Below are 19,834 nucleotides of genomic sequence, written 5' to 3'. Positions count from 1 at the left end.
GAAGGTAATATATACCATTTCCTCCCCCACACGGTTTATAACGACACAGGAAATCTGAAGCATGAAATTGAAAAGAAGAAGTACAAGAATAATAATGACAGTCTGTCTCCGCCCTGGGTGCTTTTCTCCCTTTTTTCTTTCCTTCCCTTCTCGCCTGGCCATCCCCCTCCCCTCCCCAGGATGGAGTCAGGATGTCCAGGGGAGGAAGGGGCCCATCTTGCTGGCACAGGATGACGGACAGCGGTGGGGCAGAGCTTTCACCACGCCATCCTCGCACTTCACAGAAACCACTGCCACGCGGGGGCCTGGAGTGCCGGAGTCAGCCTGCTCTCCTATGCTGTGTTCCGGGTCTTCTGCCTGGGCTCAGCCTGGTCTGAGGACACCTGGCTGAGACACAGAAGTTTCCTACCAGAAACGGGCCATCTGAGACCCTGAAAAAGAAAAGGCCTTGCGGGAAGTGACAGGTGCCCCTTAGCAACGCTGCCGACTGTCCCGAGCATGGTCCTGGCTGCGGCAGGGCCGGTCCCCACACTCTCTTCCTGCTCCGGGCCACACCCTCCAGCTCACACGAGACCCCTGGGGGAGGGGGCTCCAAGTCCCACGAGCCCACCCTGGAACATGCCCTCACTATGCTGAGTGCCCACCTAAAGGGCAGCCTTAGCCTCAGAATGGGCTTCCCAGGTAACTCAGTGGTAAAGAATCTCTTTCACCTGCTGATCAGGAGACGCAGGTTCGAGCCCTGGGTTGGGAAGATCCCCTGGAGAAGGAAATGGCAGCCCACTCCAGCATTCTTGCCTGCAGAATCCCATGGACTGAGGGGCCTGATGGGCTGCAGTCCAGGGGGTCGCAACGAGTTGGACACGACTGAAGTGATGAGACAGTGACACCAACGGCCCCAGAACAGACCAGCATCACCTCCCTGCCTCCTGGTGCAGGAGAAAAGCTGCGGACGGTAGGACACAGGAGGCCCTGAGGCTCCCCGGCTCCCCACGTCTTGAAAACACAGATTTAAGAGAGGAGATCCGGGGACTTCCCTGGCGGTCCAGTGGTTAAGACATCACCTTCCAAATCCGGGAAGCGAGGGTTCCACCCCTGAAGCTAGGACCCCACATGCCTCAGGGCCAAAAAACCGAAACACAAGGCCGAAGCAATACTGCAACAAATTCAATAAAGACTTTAAACACGGTATACAAGAAAAAATTAAAAAGAGAGAATGGAGACTCCATGAGACAACTGCCATGAAACTTCCAAGGTGGCCTATCTGGTCCAAGTGATGCTGGGGATGGGACCTGCTCCAGGTCCATGTGGCTTCAGCCTCCCCAGGGGGTCATCTGGGGCCATTTATCTCACTCAGCCTCATAAAGAAGAAAGTGATGGCTCGGGGAAACAAGAGCCATGATCTTTGCAGGAGTCTCATCAGAGCCCATCGGAGTGCTCATACCGTCTGTTGGGGGTCCAGCCCATTTTAGTGTGACCAAAAGACCTCACATTGAAAAATCCCAATGAGTGCATGCCAGGCTTCCCTACGTCTCAGACAATAAGGGGAAAACGCAACAGCAATTGTGTGTGTGTGTGTGTGTTCAGTCACTAAGTCGTGTCCGACTCTTTGCAACCCCATGGACTGCAGCACGCCAGGCTTCCCTGTCCTTCACTATCTCCCGGAGTTTGCTCAAATTCAATTAGTAACAGCAATTATTAGTTCGTAATCTAGGATCTGTACAGCCGGGAATATAAAAGGTAGGCCTGGGCTTCCCTGGCAGCTCCGTGGCAAAGAGTCCCGCCTGCCAACACAGGAGATCTGGGTTCGATCCCTGATCCGGGAGGATCCCACATACCGCAAAGCAGCTAAGCCCACGGGCCACAACTGTCAAGCCTGTGCCCTAGAGCCCGGGAGCCACAGCGACTGAGCCCAGGGGCCACAGCAGCTGGTTCCCTCGCACCCTAGATCCCGTGTCCCCAACAAGAGAAGCCACCGCAATGAGGAGCCCTCGCCCCATGCTGCAAACAGAGAGGAACCTCTGCTTGCTGCAACTAGAGAAAAGCAACGCAGACCCAATGCAGCCAAAAATAAATAAGTCATCTCGTTTCATACATGATATTATACATGTTTCAATGCCATTCTCCCAAATCTTCCCACCCTCTCCCTCTGCAACAGAGTCCATAAGACTGTTCTATACATCAGTGTCTCTTTTGCTGTCTCGTACACAGGGTTATTGTTACCATCTTTCTAAATTCCATATATATGTGTTAGTATACTGTATTGGTGTTTTTCTTTCTAGCTTACTTCACTCTGTATAATAGGCTCCAGTTTCATCCACCTCATTAGAACTGATTCAAATGTATTCTTTTTAATGGCTGAGTAATACTCCATTGTGTATATGTACCACAGCTTTCTTATCCATTCATCTGCTGATGGACATCTAGGTTGCTTCCATATCATGTATGAAACGAGATGCCAGTCCAGGTTCGATGCACGATACTGGATTCTTGGGGCTAATGCACTGGAACGACCCAGAGGGATGGTATGGGGAGGGAGGAGGGAGGAGGGTTCAGGATGGGGAACATGTGTATACCTGTGGCGGATTCATTTTGATATTTGGCAAAACTAATACAATTTGTAAAGTTTAAAAATAAAATTTAAAAAAAAGAAAATAAATAAGTCAGTAAAATTATTTTGAAAATAAATAAAAGGTAGGCTTTCTGACCCAACTCAGTGGCTACTCCCTGCACCCTGGCCCTTCTCACTCAACTATCCTCTCTAGGAGAAACCTTTCTGGTGGATCTGGCTGAAATCTCCTCCCTGAATCCCTCATGTAATGACTTAAGCCCATTTCTTCCCATCCATTTCTCCAGGGAGATGGAGAACAGCTGGTCACCATCATCCCTCCAGACTCCGAGGCCTTCACTGGAGAGCACCATTAACTTCCAACAGTGCGACGGTTATTTGCAGAAAACGCCACTCACCACTTGCAGCACAAAAGCCGACTCAGCCAAAATGTCCCTAAGAAAAATCACATCTTTCATAAGGACCCAGCTCCCTGTGCGATTAAATAATGGATATTAAATTGCCTTTTCATGCCTAGCAGTGAGCTGTTTGATTGGTGGCCTTTCTCTTCCGCAGTTTCATGGTCATTTTTATTCTGCACAAATACTTCTTCCTTGAGAGAGAATATACGCTGATTTAGAGAACCCTGGTTAGTTCAAACCTCACAAAAAAGAGACATCAGGGCCAAAGCAAAGGAAATGAAAACGGTGACCCTCGATGCTTTGTCCAAATCCATCCAAACGCTCATCTCTGGGGGCCATGAGTGCTTTTCTCACTTGGGTGAAAGGGCGTTCGATTGCAAGTTTAAATTTACCGTTAATAGGTGTGTAGGGGAATAGGTGGACCGGAAACTGACTGAAACGCTTTGTAATTGCTTTACAACAAAAGAGAGACGCTAACTTCCGTGGAAACTCACCCCTTCAGACATGCAGATTGAAGACGCTCTTAAGGAACCATCCCTTCTGACACCCCCAGACTCCAGCAGACTCAGCTGAGGTCCAAGATGACCGAGGAGCCTCCCCAAGGTCACAGAGCTCAATGCTGACAGCCCCCGACTTCTCATCTGAGTTTCATCCTAGCTCCATGCCATCTAGCATTTTTTAATTCTGGGTAAGTAATTTACTCTCTGTGGTTCTGTTTCTTGTCTGTAAAATAGAGGCAGCTGGTCCAGACATCATCTAGGAGGCATTGAGCTTTAACTGTTGGGACTCAACATCAGAGGGTTCAAATCCCAGCTCTGCTCCCCGAAGACATGGAAGCATCCTGAACGTCCAACAGCAGATGAATGGATAAAGAAGATGTGCCACATGTATACAGTGGAATACTACTCAGCCATAGAAAAGAAGGAAATCAGGCCATTGGCAGCAACACGGAAGCAACTAGAGATGATCCCACTAAGGGAAGTAAGGGAGAAAGGTAAACACCATAGGATATCACTCGCATGTGGGATCTAAAACGTGACACAGATGAGCTTATCTACAAAAAGAAACAGACCCGCAGACATAGGGAACGTATGTGTGGTGGCCAAGGGGGAGGGGGAGGAACAAGAAGCGGGAGTGAAGAGGGAGTGTGGGAATAAGAGATGGAGCTCTTATACACGGAGTGGATGAGCGGCAGGGTCCTACTGCACAGCACAGGGACATATGAGCAATATCCTGTCAATGAACCGTAACAGAAAAGAATACAAATGCACAGAACCAAAGCACGTTGCTGTGCGGCAGAAATTAACACCACACTGCAATCGGCGACAAAGTTCTTAAAGTAACAATTAAAAAATAAAATGCTTTCATCTCAAATTTAAAGAGGCACAAAAGATGTAAATTCTGGCATGTAAATATCGGTGTGCTTAAATAAAACTATTTCATCCGTCGTTTAAATGGACCCACTGGGATCTAAACAGTGTAGGAGGGAGTTTTCCCTGGCCGTCCAGTGCTTAGGTCTTGGTGCTTTCACTGCTGAGGGCCAGGTTAAATACCCGGTTGGGGAACTAAGATCCCAAAAGCCATGCAGCCAAAAAAATTAATTAAATAAAAATAAACAGCATAGGGATTTGATTCTCTCTGTTATCCACTTAAAAATGTACACAAAATAAGTTGTGTGTTTATGTCTTATGTACTTTTCTGTTCCAGGGTTATATTCTACACACAAAAACACTCTTACTATATTCTACACACAAAAACACTCTTACTCAAAAGTCAAAAAATGTATACCATTCCTTTTTCTCCTTGATTAGTATATCAATTCCATTTTCCCACCAAATTTTATCCTAGAGCAACTTATATTTTATGCTAGAAAGGCTATTATTGGTTTCTTTCTCATATTGGTTTGCAATAAAATATCTATGCACATTTCAATTTAATTTTTTTTTAATTTCCTGTGAGCCTAGAGTTCTAACTGCTTAAATAACAACTTCCTGGATTGAATGACTATTAAAACTATTAGTGGTTGAGAACAGATTCATAACAGCAAAAATTTAATCTACCATTTCATAATTATTAGATATTCAAAAGTCTAATAATATTTATTCTTGGAAATACTTATTTTCAAGGATGAGGTCTTTTTCTAATTTTTTCAGTTTTCATTCATATATCTGTGAATAAACATTAAGTGGTTCAAGTTTTTTTTTCTTAAACAAAGAAAATGTATTCATGTAAAGAAGATAGAAAAAACAAATATTTTGTTCTAATACTGTCATTTTTTTAATATATTTTTTTATTTATCTACCTAGTTGGCTACTCTGGCTCTCAGGTGTGGCATGTGGCATCTTTAGTGATAGCATGTGGGATCTAGCTCCCTGATCAGGGATTGAACCTGGGCTCCCCACATTGGGAGCACAGAGTCTTAACCACTAGACCACCAGGGAATTTTGTTCTTTGAACTGTATCTGCTGCTGCTGCTGCTAAGTCGCTTCAGTTGTGTCCGACTCTGTGCGACCCCATAGACGGCAGCCCACCAGGCTCTGCCATCCCTGGAATTCTCCAGGCAAGAACACTGGAGTGGGTTGCCATTTCCTTCTCCAGTGCATGAAAGTGAAAAGTGAAAGGGAAATTGCTCAGTCATGTCCAACTCTTCCCAACCCCATGGGCTGCAGCCTACCAGGCTCCTCCAGCCATGGGATTTTCCAGGCAAGAGTACTGGAGTGGGGTGCCATTGACTAAGGCCCAAAATCCCAGAGCAGTTCAGTTCAGTCGCTCAGACGTGTCGGACTCTTTGTGACCCCGTGAACCACAGCACGCCAGGCCTCCCTGTCCATCACCAACTCCCAGAGTTTACTCAGACTCATGTCCATTGAGTCGGTGATGCCATCCAACCATCTCATCCTCTGTCATCCCCTTCTCCTCTGGCCCTCAATCTTTCCCAGCATCAGGGTCTTTTCCAATGAGTCAGGTCTTCGCATCAGGTGGCCAAAGTATTAGAGTTTCAGCTTCAGCATTGGTCCACCAGGGAAATTTACATTAAAGGATTTCTTTCTCTCTTTATTTTTGGCCACACCATGTGGCTTTAGGGATCTTATTTCCCTGAAAGCACAGTATCTGAATTGCTAAAGGATTTGTGTCCAATGATCAGTGATCTGATCATCATCTCCACCCCAGCACCCACACACCAAGGGTCACTCCGTCTGTGTGTGGAGATGCTGCTAATCAGAGGCAAAGAACCAAGGCAAGAGAGCATCTTCCTTTGATAAAGCAGGAGAGGGCAGCTGTGTCGCGGAAGGTGGGAAGGCACAAGCCGCCTTGGGATATTCTTAGGCACAGCAGTTTGGCCAAAGAGAACAAAACTGGAAGCTGAGGACACGGACACTGATTTTGCAACAACTCTCTGTGCCCCATGGAACACCTAGAATGCTTCCACAGACTCTGGTCTCAGAGTTACTGGCTTAGAGGACTTTCAGGAGGTCCCACCCTCAGGCCAGGTTTTGCAGATCACAGAACTACAAAAACAGGAGCAAGGAGCCAAATTTGACTCAATGGAAACGGAAAAGCACAAACTAACGTGCCTGCTAATGTGACTGATGACACTGAAGAATGAACTCATGAGGTCAGTAGGTGCCCAATATGCTATTGGAGAAGAGTGGAGAAATCACTCCAGAAAGAATGAACAGACGGAGCCAAAGCAAAAACAACGCCCGGGTGTGGATATGACTGGTGATGGAAGTAAAGTCTGATGCTGTAAAAAGTAATATTGCATAGGAACCTGAAATGTAAGGTCCATGAATCAAAGCAAATTGGAAGTGGTCAAGCAGGAGATGGCAAGAGTGAACATCGACATTCTAGGAATCAGTGAACTAAAATGGACTGGAAAGGGCAAATTTAATTCAGACAACCATAATATCTACTACTGTGGGCAAGAATCCCTTAGAAGAAATGGAGTAGCCATCATAGTCAACAAAAGGGTCCGAAATGCAGTACTTGGGTACAATCTCAAAAATGATAGAATGATCTCTGATCATTTCCAAGGCAAACCATTCAATATCACAGTAATCCAAGTCGATGCCCCAACCAGTAATGCTGAAGAAGCTGAAGTTGGACGGTTCTATAAAGACCTACAAGACCTTCTAGAACTAACACCCAAAAAAGATGTCCTTTTTATTAAAGGGGACTGGAATGCAAAAGTAGGAAGTCAAGAAATACCTGGAGTAACAGGCAAATTTGGGCCTGGAATACAGAATGAAGCAGGGCAAAGGCTATCAGAGTTTTGCTAAGAGAACGCAATGGTCATAGCAAAAACTCTCTTCCAACAACACAAGAGAAGACTCTATGCATGGACATCATCAGATGGTCAATACTGAAATCAGATTATATTCTTTGCAGCCAAAGATGGAGAAGATTTATACAGTCAGCAAAAACAAGACCTATACAGTCAGCAAAAACAAGACCAGGAGATGACTGTGGCTCAGATCATGAACTACTTATTCCAAAATTCAGACTTAAATTGAGAAAAGTAGGGAAAACCACTAGACCATTCAGGTATGACCTAAATCAAACCCCTTCTGATTATACAGTGGAAATGACAAATAGATTCAAGGGATTAGATTTGATAGACAGAGTGCCTGAAGAACTATGGACGGAGGTTCATGACATTGTACAGGAGGCAGTGATCAAGACCATCCAGAAGAAAAAGAAATGCAAAAAGGCAAAATGGTTGTCTATGGAGGGCTTACAAATAGCTGAGAAAAGAAGAGAAGCCAAAGGCAAAGGAAAAAAGGAAAGATATATCCACTTGAATGCAGAGTTCCAAAGAATACCAAGCTGAGATAAGAAAGCCTTCCTCCATGATCAATGCAAAGAAATAGAGGGAAACAATAGAATGGGAAAGACTAGAGATCTCTTCAAGAAAATTAGAGATACCAAGGGAACATTTCATGCAAAGATGGGCTCAATAAAGGACAGAAATGGTATGGACCTAACAGAAGCAGAAGATATTAAGAAGAGGTGGCAAGAATACACAGAAGAACTATACAAAAAAATCTTCATGACCCAGATAACCACGATGGTGTGATCACTCACCTAGACCCAGAGATCCTGGATTGCAAAGTCAAGTGGGCCTTAGGAAGCATCACTACGAACAAAGCTAGTGGAGGTGATGGCATTCCAGTTGAGCTATTTCAAATCCTAAAAGATGATGCTGTGAAAGTGCTGCACTCAATATGCCCGCAAATTTGGAAAATTCAGCAGTGGCCACAAGACTGGAAAAGGTCAGTTTTCATTCCAATCCCAAAGAAAGGCAATGCCAAAGAATGTTCAAACCAGCGCACAATTGCACTCATCTCACATGCTAACAAAGTAATACTCAAAATTCTTCAAGCTAGGCTTCAACAATATGGAAACCGAGAACTTCCAGATGTTCAAGCTGGATTTAGAAAAGGCAGAGGAACCAGAGATCAAATTGCCAACATCTGCTGGATCATCAAAAACGCAACAGAATTCCAGAAAAACATCTACTCTTTTATTGATTACGCCACACCCTTTGACTGTGTGGATCACAACAAATTGTGAAAAGTTCTTCAAGAGATGGGAATACCAGACTACCTGACCTGCCTCCTGAGAAATCTTTATGCAAGTCAAGAAGCAACAGTTAGAACTGGACATGGAACAGCAGACCGGTTCCAAATAGGGAAAGGAGTTTGTCAAGGCTGTATATTGTCACCTTGCTTATTTAACTTATATGCAGAGTTCATCTTGTGAAATGCCAGGCTGGATGAAGCACAAGCTGGAATCAAGATTGCTGGGAGAAATATCAATAACCTCAGATATGCAGATAACAGTACCCTTATGGCAGAAAGTGAAGAGGAACTAAAGAGCCTCTTGATGAAAGTGAAAGAGGAGAGTGAAAAAGTTGGCTTAAAACTCAACATTCAGAAAACTAAGATCATAGCATCCGGTCCCATCACTTCATGGCAAATAGATGGGGAAACAATGGAAACAGTGAGAGGCTTTATTTTTTGGGGCTCCAAAATCACTGCAGATGGTGACTGCAGCCCTGAAATTAAAAGATGCTTGCTCCTTGGAAAAAAAGTTATGACCAACCTAGACAGCATATTCAAAAGCAGAGACATTATTTTGCCAGAAAGGTCCATCTAGTCAGAGCTATGGTTTTTCCAGTAGTTATGTATGGATGTGAGAGTTGGACTATAAAGAAAGCTGAGCACCGAAGAATTGATGCTTTTGAACTGTGGTGTTGGAGAAGATTCTTGAGAGTCCCTTGGACTGCAAGGAGATCCAACCAGTCCATCCTAAAGGAAATCAGTCCTGAATATTCACTGAAAGGACTGATGCTGAAGCTGAAACTGCAATACTTTGGCCACCTGATGCGAAGAGCTGACTCACTGGAAAAGACTATGATGCTGGGAAAGACTGAAGGCAGGAGGAGAAGGGGATGACAGACGATGAGATGGTTGGATGGCATCACTGACTCGATGGAGGTGAGTTTGAGCTGGACTTTGAGCGGGAGTTGGTGATGGACAAGGAGGCCTGGCGTGCTGCAGTCCATGGGGTCGCAAAGAGTCGGACGCGACTGTGCGACTGACCCGAACTGAATGTGATTGATGAGAGTGGAATACACAGCACCGCCAGGTGGTATTCATGCCTGGAAAATGGAATCCGCACTAAGTGAGCCTCTAGGTCTGACTCCCAGTTTACGGGAGACCCAGGGGACAGAGGAACAAGTTCAACAGCACCAGGAGGCAATGCGCCAAGGTCAGATCGTGGGACGTTCTACAGACCAACGACTCAGCTTCTCTAACAAGTTACTAGGGGTAGGGGTGGAAATGGTGGGGTGGGGGAGAGTACTGTTAAATAATAAAAGAGACTGAAGATACTCAGTATGAAACAAATTTAAGGCTGCTCCCCGGTGGTCCGGTGGTTAGGACTTGATGCCTTCACTGCCAAGGCCCAGGTTTCATCCCTGGTCAGGGAACTAAGACCCAGTAAACCTTGAGCTATGCCCCAAAAAAAGGAAACAAATTCAAAATGAAAATCTTGTTTGGATCGTGATTCTAACAAAACAGTTTTAGGAGACACCTTTGAAAACCAGAGGAAGTCTGTGAAGTCAAATATTGGATACTAATAAGGAAATACTAATTTTGGTAGGTGTGATTATACCATGCCAATTATGTTTTTTTTTAATCATCATTCAGTTAGAGTTGTGCATTGAATTTACAAGTGAAATTATATGATGTCTGAGATTTGCTTTTACAAAACAGTCTCCCTCCCACGTATACTAGGTGGTGGGAGGTTGGGGGAGGAGGGGTATGTTAAATGAGCTTAGTAAATGTCACTAATGATTGAAGCTGAGCTGTGGGTACGCTGGGGGTACCTTATGGGATTCTCTCCACTTTTGTACATGTTTGAAAATATCCATAATATAAGGTCTTATGGGTGACAAGGAGGAGTAAAGAACATATTAGAGCTCTGTGCTAAGCCCTCCCTAAACATATATACCTCACTTGGAATACTTGTTTACAAGTCCTGAGACAGCTGCCAACAAGCCTCTTTCTCTGTCTAAGGAAAGGCAGGGGCATTCCCTTTGCTGGATGCAAACAGGGTCAGCGATCAGAGGGAGCCATTAGCAACTGGAGATTACAAAGGGGGAACGTGGCCACAAGGGCAGAGGCTGGAAATACGCCTTGGCAGAGAAATAACAGAAGAAACATTCTCCACTCAGATCCCTCCCACCATGTGCTGACTTACCCCTGCAGCAAAGCCAAGGCTTCCATCTAAGATCCGCCTCTGAAAATGAAAAAAAGATGTTTCAGTTTCTAAGAAACGTTTCATGGGATAGGAGGCAATCATAAGCCTAAGAAAGCCACATGAATAAAGACATGCAAATATATCTGGAACCCTGGACCCATGTCTTTATAAAATGAGCCAAGAGTGAGGGGGGAAAAAAGTTTTTTTTAAACCGTCCATCCATTCCACAACCAATGAGAGGCTTCGTTTAGCACGATCCTTGGCTCGCATTGGTCCACGTGCTTTATATCTTTCTCAGCGCTCCCTGTGAACCACGGCTATAAACCTTTAGTAAGGAGCTGGTATGGGCTTTCCTGGTGGCTCAGAGGGTAAAGCATCTGCCTACAATGCGGGAGACCCTGGTTCGATCCCTGGGTCGGGAATATCCCCTGCAGAAGGAAGTGGAAACCTACTCCAGTACTCTTGCCTGGAAAACCCCACGGACTGAGAAGCCTGGTAGGGGTCACAAAGAGTCGGACACGACTGAGCGACTTCACTAAGGAGCTGGTATAAAGTTGGAAATTGACAAGTACTGACAAGGAGCACGTGGACCAACCAAAATCCTCCCGCACTGCAGGTGGGCGTACAAGCTGGTCCAGCCACTTTGGAAAGCTGCAGCATCCGCTCAAAGTGAAACTTCATCAGCATGCCCCATGACTCAGCAGTGAGGGCCATGCGTAATTACCAACAGAAACACATACTTGGATTCAGCGGACTTGTGGGCAAAAATGCTTTTTATGGCACTACTTGTGAGAGCTGAAACTCAAAACTACCCAGAGGTCCACAGAGGCAGAATGGACAGGTCACGAAGATGTATACACACAGAGAACACCATGCAGAAAGGAGAACACGTGTACACACGTGACTGGAGCTCACAGTCAGGCAGCGGCATTCGGGAAACGCAAAAACGGTGAAAGTGCAAGTCACTCAGTCGTGTCCAACTCTTTGTGACCCCATGGACTGTAGTCCATGGAATTCTCCAGGTCAGAATACTGGAGTGGGTAGCATTTCCCTTCTCCAGGGGATCTTCCCAGCCCAGGGATCAAAGCCAGGTCTCCTGCATTACAGGCAGATTCTTTACCAACTGAGCCGCAAGGGAAGCCCAAGAATACTGGAGTGGGTTGCCTATCCCTTCTCCAGCAGATCTTCCCAACCCAGGAATCGAACCATGGTCTCCTGCATTGCAGGCAGATTCTTTACCAACTGAGCAATAAATAGGGTGAAATCAGCCAGACATAGAAGAGCATACACTATACAATACACTCTACAAAACAGAGAAAACGAAACTCTGCTGTTGGAGACCAGGAGAGGGGCTGCCCTTGGAGTGGAGTAGGGGACTGGGGTAGGGATTGCAAGGGACCCTGAAAGGATTGCTGCAGGGGAGGGCAGGGGTTCAGTTCAGCTCAGTTTAGTTCAGTCGCTCAGTCGTGTCTAACTCTTTGTGACCTCATGGACTGCAGCACGCCAGGCCTCCCTGTCTCCATCGAGTCGGTGATGCCATCCAACCATCTCATCCTCTGTTGTCCCCTTCTCCTCCTGCCTTCAATCTTTCCCAGCATCAGGGTCTTTACATGGGTCTTCATATGGGTCTTCATCAGGGTCTGACAATGAGTCAGCTCTTCACATCAGGTGGCCAAAGTATTGGAGTTTCAGCTTCAATATCAGTTCTTCCAATGAACACCCAGGACTGATTTCCTTTAGGATGGATTGGTTGGATCTCCTTGCAGTCCAAGGGACTCTCAAGAGTTTTCTCCAACACCACAGTTCAAAAGTATCAATTCTTCGGTGCTCAGCTTTCTTTATAGTCCAACTCACATCCATACATGACCACTGGAAACCATAGCTTTGACTAGACGGACCTTTGTTGGCAAAGTAATGTTTCTGCTTTTGAATATGCTGTCTAGGTTGGTCATGACTTTCCTTCCAAGGATTAAGAGTCTTTTAATTTCATGGCTGCAGTCACCATCTGCAGTGATTTTGGAGCCAAAAAAAAATAAAGTCTGACACTGTTTCCACTGTTTCCCCATCTATTTGCCATGAAGTGATGGGACCGGATGCCATGATCTTAGTTTTCTGAATGTTGAGTTTTAAGCCAACTTTTTCACTCTCCGCTTTTCACTTTTATCAAGAGGCTCTTTAGTTCTTCTTCACTTTCTGCCATAAGGGTGCTGTTATCTCCATCAGTTCAGTTCGGTTCAGTCACTCAGTCGTGTCTGACTCTTTGCGACCCCATGAATTGCAGCACGCCAGGCCTCCCTGTCCATCACCAACTCCTGGAGTTCACCAAACCCACGTCCGTCGAGTCCGTGATGCCATCCAGCCATCTCATCCTCTGTCGTCCCCTTTTCCTCCTGCATATCTGAGGTTATTGATATTTCTCCCAGCAATCTTGATTGCAGCTTATGCTTCTTCCAGCCCAGCGTTTCTCATGATGTACTCTGCATATAAGTTAAATAAGCAGGGTGACAATATACAGCCTTGACAAACTCCTTTCCCTGTTTGAAACCAGTCTGTTGTTCCATGTCCAGTACTAACTGTTGCTTCCTGACTTGCATACAGGTTTCTCAAGAGGCAGGTCAAGTGGTCTGGTATTCCCATCTCTTGAAGAATTTTCCAGTTTATTGTGATCCACACAAAGGCCTTGGCATAGTCAATAAAGCAGAAATAGATGTTTTTCTGGAACTCTCTTGCTTTTTCGATGATCCAGCAGATGGTGGCAATTTGATCTCTGGTTCCTCTGCCTTTTCTAAAACCAGCTTGAACATCTGGAAGTTCATGGTTCACATATCATTGAAGCCTGGCTTGGAGAATTTTGAGCATTACTTTACTAGCGTGTGAGATGAGTGCAATTGTGCAGTAGTTTGAGCATTCTTTGGCATTGCCTGTCAGGGGTTGGGGGGATCCTATTCTAGTACTTGATCTGGGCGCTATTTCCATGGACATTGGTGAAAAGTCATCAAGCTGTACACTTAGAAAATGCATTTTCCTTTCTTTAAATTATTTCTGTATTTTGGGGTGTGCTGGGTCTAGCCGTGACAAGTGAGGGCTGCTCCCCAGCTGTGGTGCCCTGGCTTCTCATTGCAGTGGCTTCTCTTATCGCGGCTCGAGGGCTCCGGATCTCGGGCTCAGTACTTGAGGTGCATGGGCTTAGTTGATCTTCCCACACCGGGGATCGAACCCGTGTTCCCTGCATTGGCAGGTGGATTCTTAACCACTGGACCATCAGGGAAGTCCATAAAATGTGCATTTTTCTATATGCATTGTGTTTTTCAATAAAAAGATTTTCTTTTTAAGGAGGGGCCTAAGTTATATAATCTCTAGCCACATGGACACAGTTGCTATTGTTCAGTCATAAACTAACTGTCCAGCTGTTGGGGACTGGCTAAATAAACTGCACTGCATTTTTATGTTCTACAGCTATCTAAGTAACTAATCAAAATAATCAAAAAACCATTTAGGGTTAGGGAGGGATGCCTATGACATCCAGTGAAAAATGCTCATTATAAAAATTCATAATTTGATCCTCATTATATAAAGAAAACAGATATGTCTGTATTTGTATACTCAAATACAGCCAAATAAACTTGAAGAAATATTTCAGTTTTCCTTTCAGAAAAGTGAGATTGGGAACGTTTTTTATTATTTCTTTCGGCTTCTCCACATTTTTTGAGTTCCCTACAATTACAATATGACTTTTTTTCAATCAAGAAAATGAATTTGGGGGACTTTCCTGGTGGTCCAGTAGCTAGGACTCTGTGCTCCCAAGGCAGGGGGCCTGGGTTTGACCCCTGGTCAGGGAACTAGATCCCACGTGCCTCAACTAAGACCCACTGCTGCCAAATAAACAAATATTAAAAAAAACAAAAAAGAATTTCGAGTGAACTTGAGCCACTATTGATAGCAGTGGAGATGGCTGAGTGTCCATCATCCCCAGGAACCCTCACTGAAGCCCCTATATCAGGTGGGTAAAAACTGAGGTTTGCCGGGGCAGGAGGAGAAGTGCTTGCCTCTGGGCACTCCCGTCCACAGCTGGCTTTATCCCCTCATGTCTGGCCCTTCCCACCTCTCTGGCACGGCTCCTGTGCAGAGAGGGCTCACCTAGCCCAGCTGAGCCTGCTCCCAAGGCTGGTCCTTAGCTGGCTCCTGGGAAGCTGGCACTGGGACTGCTCCCCCATCCCTGACCGATAAGGGTGGGTCCCTGTGCCCATTTCACAAACCAGGTGATTTATCCAGGACAGCTGCTTTCCTTCTGAGAGTCTGGAATTTGGGTTGGTGGCTCAGCTGCCTCTGTGGCCAGCCCCCAGTAAAGACCTTGAGGACCGAGCCGGTACTGGGCGTCCCTGGGCAGACACATCGTCCACGTGTTACCACGTTGTCACTGCTGGGGAAGGAGCGCGCTCTGTGCCTCCTCATAGGAGGAAGGGCGCGTCAGACCCCAAATCTGTGCACAGATCTCCCCAGACCCTGACGTAGCTGTTGTGTCCTTTCGCTGTGATAGACCTTAGCGACGACGACGTGGCTCAGCCATGTGCCGAGTCCCACGAGCCCGTCTAGTGAATCACGGCATCTGTGAGTGCTCGTGGGGACCCCTGACATGCCTCTGCACAGAGAAGTGTCTCAGCCGTTCCTCCCACTGACCTGGGGGCAACACTAACGGGAGACAGATTAGGGGCTCTCAGCTCCCAGGGGAGGGGGCACCTCTGCGATGGCTTCTCGCTTCCGAGCGGCTTCCACAGCACCGACCGGGCTCACTCGGGACCTGTGGACTTCCACTCAGGTCTCTGCGGCCAGCTGGCCAGCCAGAACCCAGCTCTTCCGACTTAGATCTCTGCTTCTAAACGCAACTGAAACTGGGCAAGATGGAAACACGGGCTGCTGTACCCCAGAAGGGCTCGAGGACAGGACCCTGGGGGACCTGGCACAGCTGTCGGGAGACTGGCGGGGCACTGGGTCGCCTGTTGACAGCAGCCTGGGACCCGGACCAGTCTCTGCAGGCTCCCAGCCCAGTTCCCGACGACATCAGCACTGCTGTACAGGTCCTAACACGAGAGGACCCCGGCCAGCCGGCTTCCCAGGCCTCTCGGCGGGTCTGCCTCGCTCCTCCAGCGCGTGCCCGCTCGCCACAGCTGCCCTGCCTGCGCCCCGAGCACGGCGGGTGCAGGGACTCTGCATTCATCAGGACGCCGTGGACTCGGGCAGCCTGGGCTGGAGGAGAGGCAGGGCCTCCAGGCACAGGAGGCGGGCGTGGGCTGGGGAGGGGCGGGAGGGTGCATGGAGTGTGCATGGAGGGGGGGTTCTGGGAGATGTAGGGGTGCACGGGGTGGGGTGGGGTTTTCAGGGGCCTAGGGGGGCGGGGGGCAGGTCTGTGTGTGTTCATCCCAAAGGGGACGAGGGAGGAAAGGAAGAGCCTAGAAATGGGCTGAAGGGGACAGAGCCGGCCACCTAGCTTTTTTCAGGGTCTTTTCTGCCCCTCACGGCACAGGGCGAGGGGGTCAAACCTCACACACATTGCCACCTGCTCCAGGCCCGAGAACCTGGGCAGCAGAGAGAAATCAGGCGGGGGCTCCTAATGGCCAAAACACTGGGCATCGGGAAGGGAGACGCAGAGGGCCCATGAGCTCCCAGGCAGGGGGCTGGGGGTGGGGGCGAGGGAAGGAAAGGGGCAGAGTTCACTACAAAAGGCCCCCCCGCGAACCCCCAAAACCAAAGCGAGGCAACTCACCTGTCCGCTAGAGAAGACGAACACGAGGGCCGCCCCGGCCGCTGTCAACCCCCAGGTGAAGAAGGTCCCCAGCAGGGCCTGGGACACGGGGCTGTGGCCGTGGAGCATGCTGGATATGGCTGTGTGCAGAGGAGCAGAGAGGGTCAGCGCCCATGGTCCCTCCCTGGGACGCGCACGCGCTAAGGGGCCCGCACGTCCTCCACGGGATCCGCCGGCACACCCGTCACTGACCCAGCCCAGGCTAGCCTGGGTGGCCTGGGTGGCTTCACCCAGGCTGACCCCAGCTATCAGAAACCATCCAGCTCTGAAAGGAGACAACCAGGGAGACATCGGGGGAGGAGACGACAGGAGGGAAGGGAAGGCACTGGGAAACAGTTCTAAAGACGTGCAAAGAATGCAAATTCCTTAGCCTGGGGGGAGAGAGTCTGGGACGTCTGGCTGCAGCCTTTGGGCATGTTCCACCTGTTTCACCTGAGCCTTGCCATCATCCATCATCAGTCTAGTCTTCTCCGAGCACAGGTTGACCAGCTCAGATGCCCTCCTGAAGCTCTTCCACCCAAAGAAAGTGTTGGTCGCTCAGTCACATCCAACTGTTTGTGATTCCACAGACTGCAGCTCACCAGGCTCCTCTGTCCCTAGGATTTCCCAGGCAAGAACACTGGAGAGGGTAGCCATTCCCTTCTCCAGGGGCTCTTTCTCACCCAAGGATCGAACCCGCATCTCCTGCACTGCTGGCAGATTCTTTACCATTTGAGCTACCAAGGAAGCCTGATCGAACTTTCAGCAGCTCTCCAGAGCAGTTCTCATGGCAGCCCCCGTGGCCGCCAAGGATTCACTCCATCAGCTGACCATCAACTCACCCAACAGCTCTTCAACCACTGCACCCTGAAAGGGCACTGTATTCCAGCTCAGCCCTGTTATTCGCGGCACTTTCACAAGTCCCAATGGTCCTGCTCCAAGTCTCTCTTTATCCAGTTTCCTCCCCAGCCTCCAGCCATCAGACCCAGAGCATCCTCTGATAAAGCCAACTTCGATGCCACAGTTCCCTGATTCCCCTCTACTCCGGTCCCAGGGCACGTCTTCACTGCTTTCTTTGTGTGGGCTTGCCTCCTTCATCTTTTATATCATTCGTTGTTGAAAAATAGGAATGATGCTTTTTCACATTTGATACCCCCATAAAATAGGGTTTTCTGGCACCCCAAAACATATGTGCTGAATTGAAAAGGGCGGGCTTATCTTGAATAAGCAAAGACACAGAAACGAAACCCAAGTGTCATTTCCCCCAGTCCACTGAGCATGTGCGCGTGTGCTCAGTCGCTTCAGTTGCGTCCGACTCTTTGCAACCCCGTGGACTGTAGCCCGCCAGGCTCCTCTGTCCATGGGATTCTCCAGTCAAGAATACTGGAGCAGGTTGCCATGCCCTCCTCCAAGGGATCTTCCACCCCGCCACCCCCCCCACTCAGGGACGGAACCAACGTCTCCTGAGTTCCCTGCATTGCAGGCAGATTCTCTACCCACTGAGCCACCTGGGAAGCCCCCCGCCCCCCCGCCCCCACTGAGTACTTTTGCTCCCAAGGCTGAAGTTACACCACTGCCCACCAAGGAAGGAAAGGGAAGTGCCATTCCCTCGTGGTTCTGCTCGGCAGACCTCCTCTAGACTCGCACATGTTCTAAATTCTAGCTCTGAAATGATAGGGAGTCACCTCACCTGTGGAAAGTTACAAGGGAGAGACCCACTTGTTGAAAAGCTCTGTGTGTAGTTGGTACAATAAACACCGGGGCTCAAGGCCTCATCTCAAAGGGCTCATTCAGCTCCCCCGATCCTCTAGCACTCACAGGGCTGGACACGACCCCAGCTGGCTCAGCCCTGCCAGGCCCTAGTGGTCTGTGAGGAGCCAGCAACCCTGAACTTGCAGACCAAAAGCTGTCGATTCTGCTCTGACCCTGGAAGGAAACCCGGGCAGAGGGTAGATGGGCCCTCTTATGCCAAGGGGGTCAGCAAACCAGCAGGATTCAGATCTAGGAAGCTGTAAGTCAGGATGAACACAGGTAAACCCAGGTGAGCCCAGGTGCGCCCAGGCTCAGCCAAGGTACCAAGAAACCTCAGCACGAAACAGAATCTCTGGACTCAGCCTGGGTCTCCATAGTCTAAGTGGAGTTCAGGAGGATGACTGCAGCAAATAAAGAAAAAAACACCATTAAGAAAAAACCCACCTCTTTACTTATGGCATCTTGTTAAGGCATCCTAAAGAGAATCGTCTGTGCTTCTAAACTAAGACATTTGGATCATTACACTGATCCTTGTGGATACAATTTTCAAAGAGGATTTACAAAGAATGGCACACAGCTAGCATCCTCTCTGTACTTATCATCCAAGACGGGTCATAACAACAACAAAAAAACAACTTTGTTTTTCAGCGTTGAATGCGCCTTTTAGCAACTACAGAAAAGAGGAAACCATTTACATTCACCAAACAGCCAAAGTCAATGTGGGTTCTGTGGGCTGGCAAACAAGGAAGGTTGTGGGTGTTCCTGGGGGCTGGTGGGAGGCGAAAACACTGTTCTAAGACTCTATTTACGCACGGGCACACTGAGATGTACGAAAAAGAGACACAGAGAGAAGGCCAAGGCCACCGTGGATTCATCGTTGGGGAAGCCAGCCCAGTGCTCCTCAGAGAAGCTTCTTCCTTGCTGTTTTAAATCCTCACAATTCAGGGACCTCCCTGCTGGTCCAGTGGCTAAGACTCTGCACTCCCAATGCAGGCAACCCAGGTTCAATCCCTGGTCAGGGAATTAGATCCCAACACGCAGCAACTAAGAATTCTCATATGGCAACTAAAGGTCCCGCACACCGCTTCAACGAAGATCGAGGATCCCACGTGCTGCCACTAAGACCCTGGTGCACCCAAGATAAATAAACATTAAAAGAAAACCCTCACTACTCTAAGGGTGGTCCCAGAACCAGCAGCGCTGGGCCCCCTTAGGAGCTAAGTTAGAAATGCAGAATCTCAAGTACCGTCCCAGACTTGCAGAATCAGAATTAATATTTTATGGGAGCTTCCCAGGTGGCTCTGCGGTAAAGAATCTGCCATCAATGCAGGAAGATCCCCTGGAGAAGGAAATGGCAACTCACTCCAGTGTTCTTGCCAGGGAAATCCCATGGACAGAGGAGCTTGGCGGGCTACAGACCATGGAGTTGCAAAGAGTCAGACACGACTGAGCCAGGGAGCATGCATCGCACAGCGTTCCACGGGGGATGGACATCAGGATGGAAAGCACGGATCTAAAACTGGAAGATCTTCTACAAGACCCAGAGCTTAGAAAGTGAGCTCTCCTGCC

General features: G+C 48.1%; 1 protein-coding gene and 1 non-coding gene across 5 annotated transcripts in view; one reads left to right on the top strand and one right to left on the bottom strand.

The window, feature by feature from the left end:
- Positions 1-19,834, bottom strand: part of SLC39A11 (solute carrier family 39 member 11) — a 289,518-nt gene that overhangs the window by 268,579 nt on the left and 1,105 nt on the right. For 3 of the 4 annotated variants that reach the window (XM_070774168.1, XM_070774170.1, XM_019982119.2), the window contains exons 2-3: positions 16,496-16,614; positions 10,735-10,773 (exon numbers count right to left, since the gene is read on the bottom strand). In XM_070774168.1, the coding sequence (XP_070630269.1) occupies positions 10,735-10,773; positions 16,496-16,603 (147 nt within the window). In that variant the 5' untranslated portion in view covers positions 16,604-16,614. Of the gene's footprint in view, positions 1-10,734; positions 10,774-16,495; positions 16,615-19,834 lie in introns of those variants that run through there. The other variant, XM_070774169.1, reaches the window with a different exon arrangement.
- On the top strand, positions 19,216-19,288 carry TRNAG-CCC (transfer RNA glycine (anticodon CCC)). Its single transcript has one exon. It is a non-coding gene; the product is annotated as a tRNA-Gly (tRNA).

The sequence above is a fragment of the Bos indicus genome, chromosome 19, assembly GCF_029378745.1.
Source record: "Bos indicus isolate NIAB-ARS_2022 breed Sahiwal x Tharparkar chromosome 19, NIAB-ARS_B.indTharparkar_mat_pri_1.0, whole genome shotgun sequence".
NCBI lineage: Eukaryota > Metazoa > Chordata > Mammalia > Artiodactyla > Bovidae > Bos > Bos indicus.
This window is presented reverse-complemented; position numbering and strand designations above follow the sequence as displayed.